At 47.6% G+C, this 20,256-nt stretch overlaps 1 protein-coding gene across 2 annotated transcripts; it reads left to right on the forward strand.

The window, feature by feature from the left end:
* Nucleotides 1-366: 366 nt before the first annotated feature.
* LOC102396537 (peptidoglycan recognition protein 3) lies at nt 367-19,915 on the forward strand. 2 transcript variants are annotated; one of them, XM_025287817.3, is made up of 9 exons: nt 367-653; nt 3,789-3,884; nt 5,289-5,396; nt 6,059-6,260; nt 8,355-8,473; nt 9,914-10,066; nt 11,293-11,491; nt 15,387-15,505; nt 16,140-19,915. In XM_025287817.3, exons 2-9 carry the CDS (start codon nt 3,830-3,832, stop codon nt 16,316-16,318), a joined length of 1,134 nt encoding a protein of 377 aa, XP_025143602.3. In that variant the 5' UTR covers nt 367-653; nt 3,789-3,829; the 3' UTR covers nt 16,319-19,915. The 2 variants fall into 2 exon arrangements, with proteins under 2 accessions (XP_025143602.3, XP_025143603.3); XM_025287818.3 differs by lacking the exon at nt 5,289-5,396.
* Nucleotides 19,916-20,256: the final 341 nt, after the last annotated feature.

The raw sequence follows: 20,256 nt of genomic DNA on the forward strand, positions 1-20,256 counted from the left end.
TCTCTAGATTTTAAAATAATAGTGTCTATCTTAATTGAAATGCAAAACTAAAAATAATATGTAAGCCCAATAAAGCATGTCTCCAAGCAGTCAGGTGCAGCCTCTGCTTTGTAGGGTGGTTGTTGGTGTGCTGGCCTAGCCTCCCACTTGTGACTTTGAGCTCCTTGAGGGTGGCGACCCTGTCTTCTTCCTCTCTGGATTCCACACACCTAGCCAGTGCAAAGCATAGCCGACTGGCAGGGCTTCCTGGAGGCTGGGGCTGAGGAAGCAGCTGGGGAGCCTCGGGCAGCCGCACCCTTTCCCAGGGAGGAGGTACCTGGGGTTATTCACAGGGCGGGTTCCCTGCTGTCAGCACCTGTCTGGTCTCACTGATTCACTCTCCGTGCTGTAGACTGTGGACTGAGCAGAGCCTGGCCCTCCTCTTCCTCCTCCCCTTCCTCCTTTTGTTAGGGCTCCTGGCCTTTCTCTTCTCTCTGGAAAGCTAGGGCCCATTCTCCGTTCCCAGGGAGAGAGTGCCCTCTAGTGCCTGGGAGGGTGAAGGCTGAGGAGGAGGGCAGGGCCAGAGGCCAAGTCTGAAAGGAAGCCCTGCCAGCCAATGAGGGGTGAGCCGGCTGCAACTTGACTGTGGAGCTGGGATAGCAAGGGACCCACAGGTATTTCTGAGTGTGTGTGTGTGTGTGTTCTTGAGAACCCCCTCTATTATCCGAGGGATTGGACTCTGTCAGGTTACAAAGTTAACATGGTGGAGAAAGTTCCCCTGATCTCTACCCTTGAACTCTTCCTCCAAATAAGAAAACTCTCTATCTAAATTGTTCTAAATGGGTTTGGTTCCACCATGCCTGGATCTTTCTTGCCCAGGCTGTGGATCCTGGGATCACCTCTACCCAATTTATTTCCTTTCTGACTAGCCTGGAATCCTTATCTATTATATCTCACTTGTCTCCTGTTCTAATATTTCATCTTCGTTTTAAGTACAGAGAATACCTAGCAATGTGAGCCATGGTGGGCGAATTGTGGCTGCAGCCTGTCCCGCTGGCTCCGTGTTTGCAGTTAGAGGTAGGGGTGGGAGACACCAGAAATCCCTGCCTTGGCATGATCAGGGGTTGGGCTCAAGCTTTTCTACTTTGGCTGTGTGATGTGACAAACTTGGGACAGCATTAGCTACATTATCATTCATGGTTGGGGAAGCACCATGATCAAGTGACCAGAGTCTAGACCTCCTTTTGACCAGAATTGATTGCTGGTGTCTAGGCAGTTTTGCAAGACGCCAGCTTCTTTCCTGGGAGGCCAGCCTATGGGGCTTCCATTTTGGGCAAGTGAATCCTTGCCTCTTGTTTGACCAAAGAGGGAAGCTCAACACTTTCCCGCATTAGGTGACTGCCTTCCTTTGTGGAGGGCTCATTTGTCATCAGGACACAGTTTTCCTGAATGAACGGATTCCTGGGTGTTAATGGCTGAGAGGTTGCTTGTCCTGATCCAGGAAGTTCATGTATGCTCATTTTAAACAGGGGTTCTAAACATTTTCCATTTGGGAATTACTGATGATAACATAAAATCTCTTGAGGGCAGTCATCTACCCCATTTGATCTCAAACCTCCCTTTAAAGTTTCTTAGTAGGATAATTGGGAGAACTGTTGATGTTTTGGTTGACATCACTGGGAGTCGATATTTTATTTGGATTGAGTTTAAGCAAGCAGTTCATTTCTGCCTGACACAGCAGAAAATATTTCTGCAATGGAAAGGACATAATAATCCTGGAGGTTAACCTCCTGGGCCCTTGTTGTGAATCTCCATCATCAGAAACTCAAGCAGATTTTGGAGAAGTTCCAGGCAGAGGCTTTCAAGTCAGACAGATCTGCCCTTTCTAACTGGGTAACTTTGGGCTAGTGACTTAACCTCTCTGAAGTCCAGTTTCCTGATGATAAGTACAGGTCTCATAAGTCATTGTGAAGATACTTAATGAATAACTGTGAAGTCACTTAATGAATAACTGTGAAGTCCTCCTGGAGAAGGAAATGGAAACCCACTCCAGTATTCCTGTCTGGAAAAGCCCATGGACAGAGGAGCCTGGCAGGCTGTACAGTCCATGGGGTCATGAGTTGGACATGAATTAGTGATTAAACTACCACCACTACCTCAGCAAATACTTGGAATATAGGATGTGATCAGTAATTGGCAAATGCTGCTATTAGTATCGTTCTCACTTGAGAAGAAGTTAGGTGAGCGTCTGTCAGGAATCTTTGCGAATGAAGCCCACCCCTGCCTCTACTGTAGTTTGATTCTTCTGAGCCTCAGTGTTTTCACATGTAAAAATGATTCAGAAAACGAAGATCACGGCATCCTGTTCCATCACTTCATGGGAAATAGATGGGGAAACAGTGGAAACAGTGTCAGACTTTATTTTTCTGGGCTCCAAAGTCATTGCAGATGGTGACTGCAGCCATGAAATTAAAAGACACTCCTTGGAAGGAAAGTTATGACTAACCTAAATAGCATATTCAAAAGCAGAGACATTACTTTGCCAACAAAGGTTCGTCTAGTCAAGGCTATGGTTTTTCCTGTGGTCATATATGGATGTGAGAGTTGGACTGTGAAGAAGGCTGAGCGCCGAAGAATTGATGCTTTTGAACTGTGGTATTGGAGAAGACTCTTGAGAGTCCCTTGGACTGCAAGGAGATCCAACCAGTCCATTCTGAAGGAGATCAGCCCTGGGATTTCTTTGGAAGGAATGATGCTAAAGCTGAAACTCCAGTACTTTGGCCACCTCTTGCGAAGAGCTGACTCATTGGAAAAGACTCTGATGCCGGGAGGGATTGGGGGCAGGAGGAGAAGGGGATGACAGAGGATGAGATGGCTGGATGGCATCACTGACTCGATGGACGTGAGTCTGAGTGGACTCTGGGAGTTGGTGATGGACAGGGAGGTCTGGCGTGCTGCGATTCATGGGGTCGCAAAGAGTCGGACACGACTGAGCGACTGATCTGATCTGATGATAATTTCACAGTGATAAGAGAACAGACTCCATATGATTTCAAGACCATGACATTTTTGCACCTTGTTTATGTCCCTGGGTATGTCTCCTAGCTTACAGTCTAAGAGAACTTGAATATAATTTGTGTCCTACTGTTGTGTGAAAATTGTATAAATTTCAATTATGTTCAATGATTCACAGGGCTTTTCAGGCCTATTATAGCCTTCTCTGTCTCTGTATATTCAGTCTGTTAATTTTTGAGAGTTTGATATTGAAACTCCAACTAAAAGTCTTAATTTATTTACTTAAAAAATAATTTAATATATAGTGGAACTATATGTAACCTTGTTTTGTATTTTCCAAGCCTCCTGTAAATCTGTTATCATACTTTCATAACTAAAAAAAAATTAAAAAATAGGATTACTAATATCTTATGGAATTTTATAAGAATTAAATATAAAATAGCAGCACTAAGATGTAAAAATGTCCACACAGAGTTTATTCAAATAGCTACTCAAGAGTTTTAGAAATTGTTATTATCCATGCTGGAAATCTGTAGATGAGGCACCGGGCTCCTAGGAGGGACCATGACTTCTCAGGGTAATAGTGGGCTGGTGGCTAGACAGAGGTGTTAGCTCACCTTTGCTGAGCATCTGCTAAGGGTCAGCCTTGTCCTGAGGACCTTGAGAAGCCTCACCAGGTGCTGGTCCTTAGGAGGTTCTCAGTTTGGCAAGGAGACAGACGGGGGCCATGCAACTGGTAGGTGCTCTGTTTGAAGGGTGAGGATGATTGGTCTGACTATCAGTGTCTCTCCCAGGGCTGTGATCCATACTCTCCCTGTTGGTGACCTAGGACCTCATGAGGATGCTGCTATGGTTTCTTGTCTTGTCTGCTTTGGATCTCGCGGCCTGGGGTGAGTTTTCTTTTACTAGGTCACAAGTGCTTTTGGCATCAGCTCCAGCCTGGTTTTGTTTGTAAACTATCCTCTCCAGGATAAGTCCTCCCCATCAGCTGTGTTCCCTATTGGAGCCCAGCTCAGGTGCCCCCTCCCCAGCTGAGACGGGCTCCGGTCCTCAGCAGCCTCTCCAGCCTGCCCGGTACAGCCTGGTGTCAGCGTCGTGGTCAGGCATTTGCTCCTGATGATTTCACAGAAGGACAGACTCTCAGGACCACGATGGGGACCCTTAACAACTTAGTGTTGTAGACAGGACAACAGGCCCCATTGTGGCAGTGACTTGCTCTTGGTCATCTGACAGTTTGGGAGTGGATGCAGAGTCAAGTGGTTATGATCATGGGTCTGGGGTCAGACAGCCTGGCTTGGAATCCAAGTCCACAGCTTAAAACCCATAGCACTTTAGACAAATAACCTCTCCGAGCCTCAGTTTCTCATTTGTATAGAGGGAGTAGTTAATTTGCTTTGTTTCTTTCACAAAGATTTTTTAAGCCACAAATGTGATAGAGCCCTTGAACATGCTTTGTTAACTACAGAGCTGGTCTGTGGGTGACACTGTTGTCCCAGTGACAGTGCCCCCGTGACCTCTGGTACTGAACAGACAGAGGGGAATGAGGCATATTTGTGATGATTTTGTGTGTGTGTGCACTCAGTCGCTTCAGTTGTGCTCTGACTCTTTGCTGCCCCATGGACTGTAGCCTACCAGGCTCCTCTGTCCATGGGATTCTCCAGGCAAGAATACTGGAGGGGGTTGCCATGCCCTCCTCCAGGGATATTCCAGACCCAGGGATCGAACCTGAGGCTCCTGGATTGCAGGGGAATTCTTTACTCACTGAGCCATCTGGGAAGCCCATTTGTGGTGATTAATCCTCCATTAATCCTATCTTTAAAAAAAATTAAGTTGGTAAGGCAGTCACAATGATCTGTAAATTTCTGTATTTCAAGAACCTTGCCTGGATCACTAGGTGCTTAACATATGAATACATACCAGGATGGTCATCTTGGTATGTGACCCTCTGGTCTATTAATACATATACAGGTGAACTGGGAATGAGCTGGCCAGCTGAGAAGACAAGAGAGACTGCATTGAACTGGAAATGAAGGGAGGCTTGGGGAGGCTGGGGAGGGTGGGAGAGGGGAAAGGCCTCACTGGGGCAGATGTGAGAGGCAGGATGAGGCCAGATGCATCTGTGGTTTTCCTCTTTCTTGTCTCCTAGAGGAAGTCAAGTGGGTCAGGTGGGAAGTTATCTGGGGAGACCGAGAGGCTGTGGGCTGTGGGGTCACAGGAGGAACATGGAGCCTGTGCCTCTGAGCTGGTCCAGGTATTTTCCAAGGACCAGCACCAAGCGCAGTGTTCCTTTGCAGGGGATTCCCTGGAGTTGTCCTGGAATGAGACCCAAGCCAGGGGGCTGTCACAGGAGCTTCTGGACCTGTTTGTTGGCATCTCACAGCTCATTCACACAGGTCGCAATGGTGAGGCATTTGCGGGGGCTGCCTGGGGCTTTTTAGGGAGACAGAAGTGTTTCTTAGAACATCACTATGGCTGGGTGGGGTGGATGGGGTAGGGTAAAACCACAACTCCTCCCATGGATTGTCCTGAGTCCTTAGGCAAAGGTGGGTTCCAGAAGGGAGAGGAAACCCAGGATAAAAAGACAAGGATCCCAGTCTCTAGCTCTCAGGGTAGGGATACCACTTCACTCAGGCCGTTCCTGGGAGCTCCCAAGTAAGGATACTGAAGGCACCCTTGGGGGTCCTGGGGTCCTGGGTGGGGCTCTCACAGCCTTGCCCACAATGCATGTTCATCTGGAAGAGGGAATCCCCCACCCCAGTGCTCATGGGGCTTCCTGTGGGCTCTGGTTGGGGAGCTGCTGGTTTGAGGAGAGTGGCCGAACTTTTCTCAGGAGCCTGGTGCTCTACAGTCCATGGGTCGCAAAGAGTTGGACAGGACTGAGTAACTAACACTTTTACTTTCACTTTCAAACAAGAGATGGAGAAGGGAAGGGGAGGCTGAGGTGGTGCAGGCCTCCTTCTGGCGCCTCTCCCATCACAGAGGATTCAGGATGGCCTGGACAGCCTATGGAGGGCATGGCAGGGCCTCAGCATGCCAGCCTATTTCCCCTCTCCCCTCCCTCCAGGTGCGCCCACCATTGTCTCCCGCAAGGAGTGGGGAGCGAGATCCCTGACCTGCAGGGCCCAGCTGACCCGGCCTGTGGCCTATGTCATCATGGACCAGATCACAGGGATGGAATGCGAGGAGCAGAACTCGTGCAGTCAAAAGCTGAGGGGCCTGCAGTCCCGTTCCGTCTACACCAAAGGCTGGTGTGATGTGGCCTACAAGTAAGAGGCTGGTGGGGTCCCTGGAGCCCACGTTTGAGTTCTCCCTTTGGGGGGGGTCTCCTGTTCCCCCTTCTCTGCATTTCTTAATTTCCCATTCATGTTGCTTTTCTAATGAATAAAAAATGCTAATATAAACAGAATCCAAGTCTCCCAGGGGTCATGAGGAGGACCACTGTGAGCCACATATTCAGATGTGGTCTTGGCCGCTAGGAGTTCCAGAAAAGAAGTGAGGGAGGTTGTGTGATAAGTACAGTCTCCCTCTTGATGCTCGAAGAACATTTCAGTTTATGAAGGTCTTTACAAGTATTACTCAAGTAGGCTCTCCCTGCCACCCTGAGGAATGGGCAGGAGAAATATTACCACCCCTGTGTCACAGGTGAGGGTGCTGTGGTCTGGAGAAGTTAGAGAATTTGCTGAAAGTCACTCAGAGAAGGAATGTGAACTCAGAACTCTTCCCAGGCTGCCTGCTAGTCCTGCCTTGTTCCACTTCTGCTCACAGACAGGGCTTTCTACCAGGTACCCTGATGGGCCCCCTCACAGTGAGACTAGGATCCCACAGGAGACATACCACTGGGGATGCAGGGAGGAGGGCCTGCAAGTGTGTGAGGCGAGGAGAGGCTTGTGCTGTGTACTGAGTATGCTCTCTGAGGATTATCAGTGGAGTGGATGCCCACAACCTCCTCTTTTCCCCTTTTTCTTTATAGAAGGAGAGAGAGAGAGGGAATGGTGCTCTCCTCCTTGAATTCTAAGTTCAGTTCAGTTCAGTTGCTCAGTCATGTCTGACTCTTTGCGACCCCACGAACCCCAGCACGCCAGGCCTCCCTGTCCCTCACCAACTCCTGGAGTCCACCCAAACCCATGTCCATTGAGTTGGTGATGCCATCCAACCATCTCATCCTCTGTCGTCCCCTTCTCCTCCTGCCTGAATTCTAACGACAAGTATAAATGCTTTCTGAATTATCCACTTTGGAAAGGGTAACCCATGTCCTAGCCTTGATTTATTGAGATTGCAAATAAGTAAGAGCAGCTGGAAGCCCCCACTGTAGTCACCAGAGCCCCAGAGGGCCGAGGTTGGGAGTCTTCCCGTCTGCCCTCTGTGGGCGCCGTGTTCACTACAGCTCGGCTGCTGAGCCTACCGCGAGTGCCCCCGCAGCTCTGCCGTTGTGGCACTGCTGGGTTGCCTGGTTCAGCCACTGCATCTCGCAGCCAGGTTTCTGGGGTGATAATGCACAGTCTCTAGTTTGTACGATGCAGTTGCTGTAGCCATAGGGACTATTCACTTTGGGCTGACCAAAGGCTGCGGGGACAGAGTACCTCCGTACCTGAAGGTACTGTGGCAAAGCCAGGGACACGGTGGACACAGTGAGGCCCCCACCTGGTTCTCAGGCGATGTCACTGCAGGCTAGGAGGTCTGCTCCACTCCATTCGGGGTCTTTGGTGACTTCTGGGAAATGTTCTTTCTGCGCTCAGTTTGCTGTGGAAATTCATGACCTGTTAAAAGCTGAACACATAAGAGTTGTGAAAAAAAAGTTTTTAAGACTGCAACTGGAATGTGGAAGACGAGAAAGTTATAAAGAGGAGGTAGAAGGAAAAAAAAAAGCACTTTGGCTGCAAAAACTAAACTGGGAAAAGGAACATCCTAACCAAATTTCTGTGATAAAAAAGAGCTTAGGGATTCCTAAGGAGAAACTGAAGAAAACGTTAACTTAAAGGAATCCCTAAATTCTGGTCAACTGTTTTCAATGTACAAGTGCTTGGTCCTATAATTTAAAAACATGACGAACGGATTCTCGTGCCCTTGAAAAATGTTGAACTAAAGTTCTCAGGTTCTTGAGAGTCACACATTGGAATTCTACTTTGAACCAAATGAGTCTTTTTAAATTGAGATTCTGGGAAACACAGGTAAACTAAGTCACAGGAAAATTAAAGACATATTCCTGCATCTCTTGGAAGTTTAAAATGCATTATTCCACTTGGTCTCACTGTTATGTCATTGTAACATATGAGCCTCTAGAACTTTTTGCATTCTGAGGAGGGGTGAGAAGTTTTCTGTTACAGAAATTTGCCATTTAATCATGTTTCCTTGCCTGGCAGCTTCCTGGTTGGGAACGATGGCAGGGTGTATGAAGGTCTTGGCTGGAACATCCAAGGCATGCACACCCAGGGCTACAACAACATCTCCCTGGGCCTCGCATTCTTTGGGAATAATCTAGGTAATGGTCACCCCTCTGGCCCTCTACCAAGGAGTTGTCTACACTGTCTTCCGTCACCCACTCTTGTCTTTTCAGCCTACATCATGTTGTTCTCTCTGATGATGGCCCCTCTCTTGAAGTTCTTTCCTCCCTTGGATTCTATGATGGGGCATTTTTGGAGTTCCCTTTCTCCTCTCTGGTCTGTACTCCCGTGAGACTGCTGAAGCCACCACTGATACTGCTTGAGCTCATAGTCACTGCCATCACTTTGAGAGTCTGAAAAAAGTGGAAGTCGCTCAGTCGTCTCCGGCTCTTTGTCTCCAGGCCAGAATACTGGAGTGGGTGGTCCTTCCTTTCTCCAGGGGATCTTCTCGACCCAGGAATTGAGCCAGGATCTCCTGCATTGCAGGCGGATTCTTTACCAACTGAGCTATCAGGGAAGCCCTGAAGTTGATAATTAGGAACTGGCAGAGGCAGAAAAACATGGCTTCTCTCTGCCTCCAGTGTCTCCCATTGGTAGAGCCCAACCAGTGGCCAGCAAGCAAGAAGTCTGGGAAATGTAGTTTGCAGGTTTCTGCTGCTGCTGCTGCTAAGTCGCTTCAGTCGTGTCCGACTCTGTGCGACCCCATAGACGGCAGCCCATCAGGTTCCCCTGTCCCTGGGATTCTCCAGGCAAGAATACTGGAGTGGGTTGCCATTTCCTTCTCCAGTGCGTGAAAGTGAAAAGTGAAAGTGAAGTTGCTCAGTCGTGTCTGACTCTTAGCAACCCCGTGGACTGCAGCCCACCAGGCTCCTCCATCCATGGGATTTTCCAGGTAAGAGTACTGGAGTGGGGTGCCATTGCAGGTTTCTAGTCCTCTGCAAAGCACAGGAGAGCACAGAGTAGGCCATGGCTGATTCATGTTAATGTATGGCAAAAGCCACTACAATATTGTCATTAGCCTCCAATTAAAACAAATCAATTAAAAAAAAAGGAGCCAACAACAACTAACTGGCACCTGCCAGGATCCTCATCTTCCAAGTAGTGGGGCTAGTAATAGCATTTATATCAGAGGTTTTCTGTGAGGATTACATGAGTTAATGGATGTGAAGAGCACTTGGCCTCATGTCTGATTGTGGAAGCTATTAAATAAATACAGTCACCTTTTCCTCCAAGCGAAGGCATTTCTGACTTGGTCAGGTGGGCCTCCTACATGTAGCTTTCACTGTCTCCGAGTGACTCCACATAGTGATAGAGTGAATAAATAAGGCACTTGGAAGAAGTCACCAACTTGGTTTCTAAAAGCTGTGTGTAAATACTTCTTTGTCTCTTAGCCTCTCTGTCCTGGCTACTGGTCCAGTTTTTTCTCTTCTCATCCATCAGTCATTTAGGCTCAAGGGGTCAACTTATCCTCCCTCTACATCTAGACCAGGTTGGAACTTTCTGCTAATAGTTCTGTGCTCCATGTCATCCTCTCTCAGGCAGCAGTCCCAGCCCCACTGCCGTATCAGCCGCAGAGGACCTGATATTCTATGCCATAAAGAATGGTCACCTATCCCCCAGGTATATTCAGCCACTTCTCTTGAAAGCAGAGAGCTGCCTGGTCCCTCATCAGCCACTGATGCCCAGGAAAGGTAAAGCCTCTCCGTTCTGCCTCATCCTTCTCCCAGTTACCACCCAGCAACAGTAGGGAATGCCTTTTCTTATTGATATTCATTGGTTTCTCAGACCAAGAACATCTCTTGCTGAGATCTGGAAAATTCTAAGAGGGCACCTTTCTGGCCTCTCCTTTCCACTGGAACCATATAGCCATGGAACCATTCTTGACATAAATATATATGTACACATGTTTTCACTCAACGAATGTTTACTGAATACCAGGCACTCTTCTAGGTACTGAGGGTGCAGCTGTAAACAAAACCGATGAAACTTCACATTTAAGTAGAGAAAGATAGAAAATGAAGAATCAATAAGTAAAAGGTATATGATGTTAGATGTAACATCAGGGTTATGGAGAAGAATAAAGCATGGAAATGGAGTGGGGTAATATATATATATTTGTGTATATTACATGAATACACATACACACACAATCTCTGTCTCATACTCTCCCTTGCTCACACACACACATCCTTCTAAAAGCAAAACAAGCCAACCTTTCACATGACCACAACACACTGAGAAAAACTTGGGTTCACAGATTACACTGCCATGAGTGTGAATAGTCCAAGAAGTTGGATAATAAAAATCATGCACTATTTTGGAAAGACAAGCAGCCACCTAAACCCAGTACAATTACAAGAACTTTCAATAGTTTAACACTCTCTGCTAGAGTGGGTCTTGCCTAGGACTCAAGAATGTTTTTCATTAAGCTTTTCAAGTTGCAAATCTTTAAAATTTGTCTTGCTTTCAGACTGGTGTTGTCTTCATTAATAACAGTTTTACGTGTGTAGAATTCTTTAGAGATTTTAAATTATCATATGCATGTGATCAGTTCAGAAAGTCAGCTGATTTCTGCACATTGGTCTTGTCATATAAGTACACATATCTGCATTTATCTGCAGTGCATATTCAAGCATGTAGGTATCAGTAGTCTTTTCTCTTCTGCTCACATGCTGATTTCCATAGTTGTTATCAGAACCTGACTTTTGCCTCTGTCCCTTGGCTCCAGCTGCCTGACCCAGACAATCCCTATCTAGGCTTTCCCAGAATCCCACAAAATCTCACATGTTAGGCTGTGTTAGTGGGTGCCACTAACACAGGTTGGGGATTCTGAGGAGTTACCAGCCTGCAGTTGTGAGATTGTCTACATGTGGGAACGGGCAAATTCGCATCTCATTGTTTTTTCCCCTCACCACAGCTTGCCCCAACATCATCACAAGGTCAGCTTGGGAAGCCAGACAGACACACTGCCCTAAAATGAGCCTCCCAGCCAAATATGTTGTCATCATCCACACCGCTGGGGCAACCTGCAATGTATCCATGGACTGTCGGATCCGCGTCCGAGATATACAATCTTACCACATTGACACAAAGGACTTCTGTGACATCGGATATCAGTAAGTGTGACTGGTACACACTTGACCCTCCTTTTCTTCAGGGCTTTAGGAAGGAAGGCCTGGGGAGGGAGCCGGTGTTTACCAAGGTCTTCCTTTGTGCCAGGCGCTTTACATTAGACATCATCTTTTTATTTGTGCAGGATTCTGGCCTGAGCATTCTTCAGAGCCTAGCCAAGGTTTAGTTATCTCCTCTGGGCATGTTCTCCATGAGTGGTTGGGAAGACTCTGAAAGGAAGATGTTAAAACAATAGTGATAAACCAAGAGTGCGAGACCCTTATGGGAGGCTGTCAACGGACCATGCCTTTTAAATGTAATCCCTTCCAACCAGCCAGAAACCCAGACCCTGTTCACCCCCTACTGCTCTTGAGCCCAACCCCAAACTTGCTCTCTCTGATGTTAGAATCCTGCAATACCTCTGGTATTGCTTACTCCATTTATAGACAGAGGAAATTTTAACTTCTTTGGACTTCTTTTGTCTCCTCTCTGCAGTAGGGCAACAATACCTTATCTGTTTGATAATACCAAGTGAAATTAAAAAAAAATGTTCTCTTTTGGTTCCTTTAATGCCAAGTCTATAAATAAGAAACATAGTAAGCTAGTAGAACAGTGGGAAGCTTCTTAGGCATTCCCTTGGAATTTTCATAGAAGAAATTCAGGGTTAGAGTATGATAACTTTTATTAGTACTAATTTTAATTTTATTGGCATCTAGTTGATTTACAATGTTGTGTTAGTTTCAGGTATACAGCAAAGTGATTCAGTGATAACCTATAAAAAAATAAATTAAAAAAATTTATTTATTCATTTACTGGCTGGTCTGGGTCTTCATGGGCTTCCTTGGTGGCTCAGACAGTAAAGCGTCTGCCTGCAGTGCGGGAGACCTGGATTAGAGCCCTGGGTTGGGAAGATCCCCTGGAGAAGGAAATGGCAACCCACTCCAGTACGCTTGCCTGGAAAATTTCATGGAGCCTGGTAGGCTACAGTCCATGGGGTCGCAAAGAGTTGGACATGACTGAGTGACTTCACTTTCTGGGTCTTCCTTGCTGTGCTGGTTTTCTCTAGTTGTGGGGAGCAGGGGGTGCCTATTCTCTAGTTGAGATGCAGGCTTCTCTTTGTGCTGGCTTCTCTTGTTGTGGAGCACAGGCCCAATGGTTATGGCTCATGGGCTTAATTGCTCCACAGCATGTGAGATCTTCCTGAATCAAGGTCAAACCTGTGTCTCCTGCATTGGCAGCTGGATTCTTTACCACTGAGCTGCAGGGAAGCTGTGACTTAATCACAACAAATTTTATGAAGTCTCAGGTGGGTTTACTTTTGTATATGTCCTGGTGGCTCAGATGGTAAAGAACCCACCTGCAATGAAGGAGACTTGGCTTCAATCCCTGGGTTGGGAAGATCCCCTGGAGGAGGGCATGGCAACCTACTCCAATATTCTTGTCTGAGAATCCCCATGGACAGAGGAGCCTGGTGGGCTCTAGTCCTTGGGGTCGCAAAGAGTTGGACATGACTGAGTAAGCACATGTCTCATTCTGGGCCGGCTGCCTTTCTCCTCTGAACTCCCATTTTAAAAACAGCCTTTGTAAATAGGAGAAAACTATGGCTGCATTTCATAGGGTTTTCCACAGCCTTGCTATGGTTATTAAGCTTAGTTAATAAAGAATTAAGTGTGGAAATTCCAAATGGAAAATGCCAGGAGCTGAGGGAATGTTAGTTTCCTTTCACATTCATCCTTTGGGGACTGGCTTGATTCCTGTCCCTTGACTTTGGAAGCTTGTTATGGTGCTCACTCCCACTGCAGCCTCAGGATACAGCATCTGTCACTCTGGCACCAATTGTGCTCAGAATGGACAAAGGGCCCTCCCATTCATCATTTCTTACTTTTTCACCAATATTTATTGGGGTATCCCTGGTGGCTCAGCAATAAAGAATCTGCCTGCAATGCAGGAGATGCAGGTACAATCCCTGGGCAGCGCACTCCAGTATTCCTGCCTGAAAAAACCCATGGATAGAGGAGACTGGTGGGCTACAGTCCATGGGTTCTCAAAGTGTCAGACAGAACTGAAGCAACTGAGCATGTACGCACGCTATGTGCTTAGTGCTCAGCGAGATGAATTGGCTCCTTCCCTTGTGGAGGAGAGAGGATAAACAGGTCTTGATGATTGTGAGTGTTGGCACTGGGATGCATGAGTCACAGAATGTGCCCAGGGTGGACCTCTAGCAAGACTTTGGAGGACTGAACGGTATCACAGCAGGGCTTCAGCAGGGAGAGGCATCCACACTGGGACATGGGTACAGAGTGGGGGTCAGTCAGGCAAAGAAGGATACGGAGTGTTCCAGGCAAGAGGGAGCAGCATATACAAGGGCCTGGAGTCCATACAGAGCACAAATGAAAGAAGCTTGTGTGCTAAATTGCTCCAGTCATGTCCGACTCTTTGCAACTCTATGGACTGTAGCCTACCAGGCTCCTGTGTCGGTGGGATTCTCTGGGCAAGGATCCTGGAGTGGGTTGCCATGGCCTCCTCTAGGGGATCTTCCTGATCCAGGGATCAAACCCGTGTCTCTTATATCTCTTGCATTGACAGGTGTGTTCTTTACCATTAGCACCACCTGGGATGCCCACAAAGAAGCTTGCTGCTGCTGCTGCTAAGTCGCTCAGTCATGTCCGACTCTTAGCGACCCCATGGACTGTGGCCTACCAGGCTCCTCCGCCCGTGGGGTTTTCCAGGCAAGAGTACTGGAGTGGGGTGCCATTGCCTTCTCCAACAAAGAAGCTTAACTCCTACTTAAAACAGACTACAAAGAGGGGACTGGCGAGAGGGAAGGCTGGGGGGGCTGACAGGAGCCACAGCACAGGGGCCTGGGCATTGGTCCTGACAGGCTGACTGTTTGAAAAGCAACCGGAAATCCATGCCCTATGATGGGATCTGTATTTAGCAAAAACCAGTCTGGGGGCTGTTTTAAGCATGGATTGCCAGGAGGTTAAACTCTGGGCAGACAGCTTTTGCAGTAATCCAGACAACAGGTGATGGTGGCCTGGGACGGCAGAGCAGCTGCCGGCATAGAGGTAAGGGGCGAAATTTAAAACAGGAGAAATGGTTGCCAAGCCATGAATGTTGATTGGATGGGGCTGGGAGACGGAGAGTGAGGCATTCAGTCTGATGCCCAATTTTCTGGCTAAGGAAATTGTGGAAGAAGATGGGTTTGTTTGGACGTGTTGGCTTTTAGAGCTTGTAATTGAGCTGTGGGTTCCCAGCTGGCTCAGTGGTAAAGAATCTGCCAGCCAAGCAGGATACACAGGAGACGCGGGTTCAGTCCCTGAGTTGGGAAGATCCCCTGGAGAAGGAAATGGAAACCTACTCCAGTATTCTTGGCTGGGGAATCCCAGGGACAGAGGAGCCTGGGGGGCTACAGGCCATGAGCGGATTTGAGTCAAAAGCGGGCAAAATTGTTGGACATGACTTAAGCGACTAAAAAACAACAACAGTTGGAGTTATCAGACTGGATGGTTGTCCAGGGAGAATATGTTGAGTGAGAAGAGAGAAGGTGTGAGACCAGAGTCCCAGGGGAGGAGAACCAGGGAAGAGAAAACGTCAAGAATTTAGTGCCAACAGGATCAGAATAAAAATCCGTTTCATTACTAGTGTAACCATGTGGCAGTGGACTGAGGCTGCTCTCATCATTGCTTGACACTGTCTTCATTTCTTAGGTTCAGGGACTATTTTTTTTTTTTTTCTTTTGCCTTTTTGTCTGTTCACATTGTCACATACGGTAAGAGTAATAGTAATGGTAATAGTAATAATAGTAAGTGGATGAAAGGATGAATTGATGATTCAAGGAGTGAATGAAGCCAGTTCTCCCCAGAGTAATTTTCTCCTTTTCCCTTTGCCTGACATTAGCTTCCTGGTGGGCCAGGATGGTGGTGTGTATGAAGGAGTTGGCTGGCATACCCAAGGCTCTCACACATATGGATACAACGACATTGGCCTAGGAATTGCCTTCATAGGCAACTTTGTAGGTAAGGGGTCAACATGGAGCAGAGGGACTCTGGATGATGAAGTATTATGTGAAATACCTGGGAAGCAATGGGGATAAGATGCATTGTGGTGCCCGACAGTGTCAGTGTGACTCTCAGTGCAAGAGGCAGGTCCCCAGGAGTCCCTCTCAGGCAGAACATTTCCTCCACATTCCCCTGTACCAATACCCGGTTCTATCTGTCTTTAGAGCCATGCCCAATGCAAGCATGGAGCAAGAGAGAAAAAAAATCTTTTGCAAACTTTGGTGTTTTCATAGCACTGTTGGCAAATGTAGCTTCTTCCTTGGTAGCCATGGCAACAGCATTGGGGAGCACCACTATCCCTTATGGACAAGCAATGAACGGTCTGATGCTGCCATGTCTGCCCTGTGGTGACTGTTGAGAAGTGGTGTGTTGAGCTGCAGTTATTTTTCAGAGAGGTTTTGAACTTTCTAGAAGGCAGAATCAGGGAGCACAATGACCTTGTTTTCCCAATGTGCCTGGCTGCGGAAACTTACAGGAATTTGTTGGCTATGGTGGTGATGGGGATAGAGGGAGCCTGCGCTAGGTGCTTGTCCCTGCCCAAAGCAAGTAACCTTGAGACCCTAGTGATTGCTTGGCTAAATGTGTTTTGCAGAAAAACCACCGAATGCTGCAGCGCTGGAGGCAGCTCAGAGCCTGATCCACTGTTCCGTGGTCAAGGGGCATCTGGTCCCCAACTACCTGTTGGTGGGGCACAGCGATGTGACCAATATTCTGTCTCCTGGACGAGCTTTGTACAACATCATTAAGACTTGGCCTCATTTCAGACAATGAGGGAACCCCAGTTCCTTCCAATACCACCCCCTCCCCAACCCTGGCTTCTGAGCCTCCTCTTCTTCACCTTCCATCCTGGCTCAATACCTGAGACCCCTCCCTGCCAGCCCCATCCTGTTTCTTCTGCTTCAGGTTAGTATGATCATTTCCTAACTAGTAGGATCAGTTCCATATGATCAAACCCCATAGTGGGGCATTCCGGCCCTCTGAGTCTGCACCCAGCCCCCTTCCCTCCTCACCTTCCTCTCCCCAGTACCCACCTCCTCACCCAGCTGAGCCTTCTTGTCCCTTTGTACACACCCCTCTCCTGGTGTGCCTTCCCCTGCCGATGGTGTAGCCATGTATTCCGGGAAACAAACTCACTCAGAATGACAATGCAGATAGTGGAGTGCAGTTCATTACACCAGCCGGCCCAAGGCACAGTCTCCTCTTAGCCAAGGATGCTGACCGACTTTTGTGAAAACCTTATATACCTTAAGTCTACTACTCAAGTCCACACCCCCAGATTCCTTAAACCTAGCCTGTAAAGTGTTAAAGGGAGATACAGTCAGGTTACAGCCATGATTCACCATCAGAAGGGTCAGCTGGTTATGCATTGTAGCCTACACCAATGGGTGCCATAAAGATCAAGGTGATTGACTACATAGGGGATTATTACATTCTTTTTGGTGACGGGAAGTCTTGGTATGGAATCTGGTGTTTATCAGTCCGGGAGGCCAGTTTGGCCATAGGTATGTTATCCCCATGGCTACCAGGCATATAGTCCAAAGCTCACCGAAAATGGAAGATGGAGTTTCCTTCTTTTTCAAGATGGAGTCTGCTCGGCCTGTTCCTTTCCTCGCTCACCATCTGCCTGGCAGCCCGCAGCCTCACATGTGACCCAGGTCAACATCCCAGCCCCTCCTCTCTGTTCACACATGACCTTGTCCCTATCTGGATGCAGCCCTTGTTTCAGGGCAGTGATTATTTATAGAAATTCTCTCCACTGGGTTGTGAGTTTGTCCAGTTTCATTTGTGTCTGTGTCCTCAGTTCTTCAGCAGTATCTGAAAAGTGAAAGTCACTCAGTCGTGTCCTGCTCTTTGTAACCCCAAGAACTATACAGTTCATGGAATTCTCCAGGCCAGAATATTGGAGTGAGTAGCCTTTCCCTTCTCCAGGGGATCTTCCCAACCCAGGGATCGAACCAGGGTCTCCTGCATTGCAGGTGGATTCTTTACCAACTGAGCTATCAGGGAAGGTGCTACAATTGGAGAAATGGATGAATAAATGAATAAGTGGACCATGTCCTTGCTCCCCTTTCCAATTTGCTTATCATCCCCCTTTTGGGGAAGACTTGCTGGATGATACCTCATCCTACCAGCATTCTCTCTGTTCTGTTGCCTCCCAATCTGAGACTCAGAGCTGTTCTGGTTGCCCAACTGCAATGGTTATTGTGTCTCTGTGTCCCCATCCTCCCAGAGCTCCCTGAGGGCAGAGGCTGTGTCCACACAGCACTGCTCTCTGTCCTTCCCTGGTTTGGTCTGCTAGGCATCAAGCTGAGCGGGGACTCAGAGCTTGGGGGCTCTGCAGCCTCCCTTCCTGGTCTCCTCCCGCCCCAAGTGAAGCCTCATCCTTTCAGGTGGGGGAAACACTGACTGCTCTTTACTAGAAGCACAGGAACTGGAAACTCCCTGCTAGTCATTAGTTTTTCCTGATCTGGAAACAAGGAAAAGAGGAAGATGGGGAGAAACATGGACTCCCCACCCCATCCTTTGGTATTCACACGAGCCTTTGCTTTTAGAGTGTTTCACAGCTCTTAGAACAAAGCAGGTTCAGCGTCTCATTTTCACAGCTGTTTGTGCTTTTCAAAGACTGTCCCCCAATCTCACTGGATTCACTTTATCCTCAGGCCACCTGGGCACAGAAGCAGGGGAAGGAATTGTTTATCTAGAGAGTCGAGTAGGCCTGGGGGTCTCAATGCCCCTTTCTGATTTACAGAGCCAGGGGGAGAGGGAAGGCTGCTCTAGGAGGAGACTCCCTTGGGATGGGAGTCACTGGACCAGAAGCTCTGGTCAACCCAGTCCTTTCTTAGGGGTGAAACTTCCCCAACTTGCCACAGTGTGTCTCCCCTTCTCTTACAACATCCAGGGTGAGTTTCAGAGCCCTTCCTACAGGGAGTAGACAAAAAGGTGGATGTGTGATGAGAAATGATCTCAAGAAAAGAGCTGCCCTCCAGCTTTCTCTGCCTTTCTTACCACCCTCCAAAGTGGAGGGTCTCTGGCCTTTGATTCAAAGCACATTCCTGGCCTCAGGGTCTCACTAGCCTCCCCAGCCCCTGCCCCAGGCAGGCTTTCCTGGGGGTGAGAGTGGTGGTGGGTTGCAGACACCCCCATCTCCATCAGTGCTCATCAAGGCCTCCTCAAATCAGCATTATTGCAGGGTCTGAATTATTGTCTTTTCAAGATTATTTACTTTTATTAGTCTTAAATACACATAATCTAGGTGAAACCAGAGCACTCAGTAGGAAAATGCTTTTTCAAGGTCAATCCTGAGGCAGCCAATTCCATTCGGTTGGCTCTTGGGAGTACTTTGTGTGCAGAAATTCTTTCCAGCTCCCCTTTAATTATTTAAAGTGGAATTCAAAGAATTCCCCGGTGGTCTAATGGTTAGCTGTCACTGCTGAGGCCCAGGTTTGATCCCTGGTGAGGGAACTAAGATCCTGTAAGCCATGAGGGGTGGCCCAAAAAAAAAAATTGGAGTTCATACTAACATCCCTCCTCAGAGGTTAGCTGTGAGGATTAAGTGAATTTAGAGTCCTCGGACTCGTGGTTGGATATAATGTGGTCCTGCCAAAGTTGAGGTGGTATCACGGTTCTTCTTGCTCTTGTGGTGGTGGTTGCAATCTGTTACTGCTGTTTGACTCCGGCAGGAAGGCTACACCCTTGTGGGCATCAGTCTCAGCCTCCTGGGGAGTTGGCAAAGGCTGGTGAGAGCAGGGAGGAGCCCCACAGGTCGGGCACAGGTGAAGGAGCCCTTGGGACGGGAGGGACACAGTGGCTTCACGACCCTGGACTTTCAGGGCTGGAGGGCCTCTAAGCCCATCTTGTTAGCTGTTTTCCACAACTGTAAGCTCAGAAAGAAAAACAATGCCACAAAAACTTTTATTTGATTCTGGGATACTAATTCGATTTAAGCCTATTTTCCAGAAAACTGAAACCAAAGAGGGGCAGATGACTTGTTTAAGTTCATTCAATGAGTTAAATAAAAGAGGAACCCTCAGATTCTTTTTTTTTTTTTTTAACTTTATTGATCTTTCTTTAAGGGATGAGATTATTTGTTTGGCTGTGCCAGGTCTTAGCTGCATCATGCAGAATCTTTGGTTACAGCATGTGGGATCTAGTTGCCTAACCAGGGATTGAATCTGGGCCCCTTGCACTGGGATCAGGAGGTGTCTTAATCCCTGTACTGAAGGAGGAAACAGAACAGGCTCCATCTTGGGCCATACTGTGGACTTTATGCCCAGATACTATATGCCCAGTATCTATGGAAATGACATACCAACTGGAAAACCAGGCCCCCGGAAGGAAGAGCCTCAGGGCTCTCCATTGCCTAAAAGAATACCCTAATTATCTGTGTAACCGAATAGAATCATACATTCTATTATGCTTATTGGGGTATGACCACAAGCCTATTGATAATTGTCTTGTTAACTACCTAGGCTTAAGGCATATGAATCAGGGTTAACTTTGATTGTATCTTTCTTTTTCCTTTGTTCAGACTAGTTTCAGGGAACCTTATACACTTAGGGTATATAAGGTTTTCACAAAGACCGGTCAGCGTCCTTGGCTAAGAGAAGACTCTGCCTTGGGCCCACTGGTGTAATAAAGTGCACTCCACTATCTGCATTGTCTTTCTGATCGAGTTTGTTTCCTGCAACGTGTGACTACAACCGTACCAC

Source organism: Bubalus bubalis, chromosome 6 (assembly GCF_019923935.1).
Source record: "Bubalus bubalis isolate 160015118507 breed Murrah chromosome 6, NDDB_SH_1, whole genome shotgun sequence".
NCBI classification, from domain to species: Eukaryota; Metazoa; Chordata; class Mammalia; order Artiodactyla; family Bovidae; genus Bubalus; species Bubalus bubalis.

Coding starts and splice junctions, on each gene's coding strand:
- LOC102396537 (XM_025287817.3), top strand. CDS start 3,830: ATGAGGATGCTGCTATGGTTTCTTGTCTTGTCTGCTTTGGATCTCGCG. Junction 10,067..11,292: donor GCCACTGATGCCCAGGAAAG/GTAAAGCCTCTC, acceptor CCCTCACCACAG/CTTGCCCCAACATCATCACA. Junction 11,492..15,386: donor TTCTGTGACATCGGATATCA/GTAAGTGTGACT, acceptor GCCTGACATTAG/CTTCCTGGTGGGCCAGGATG.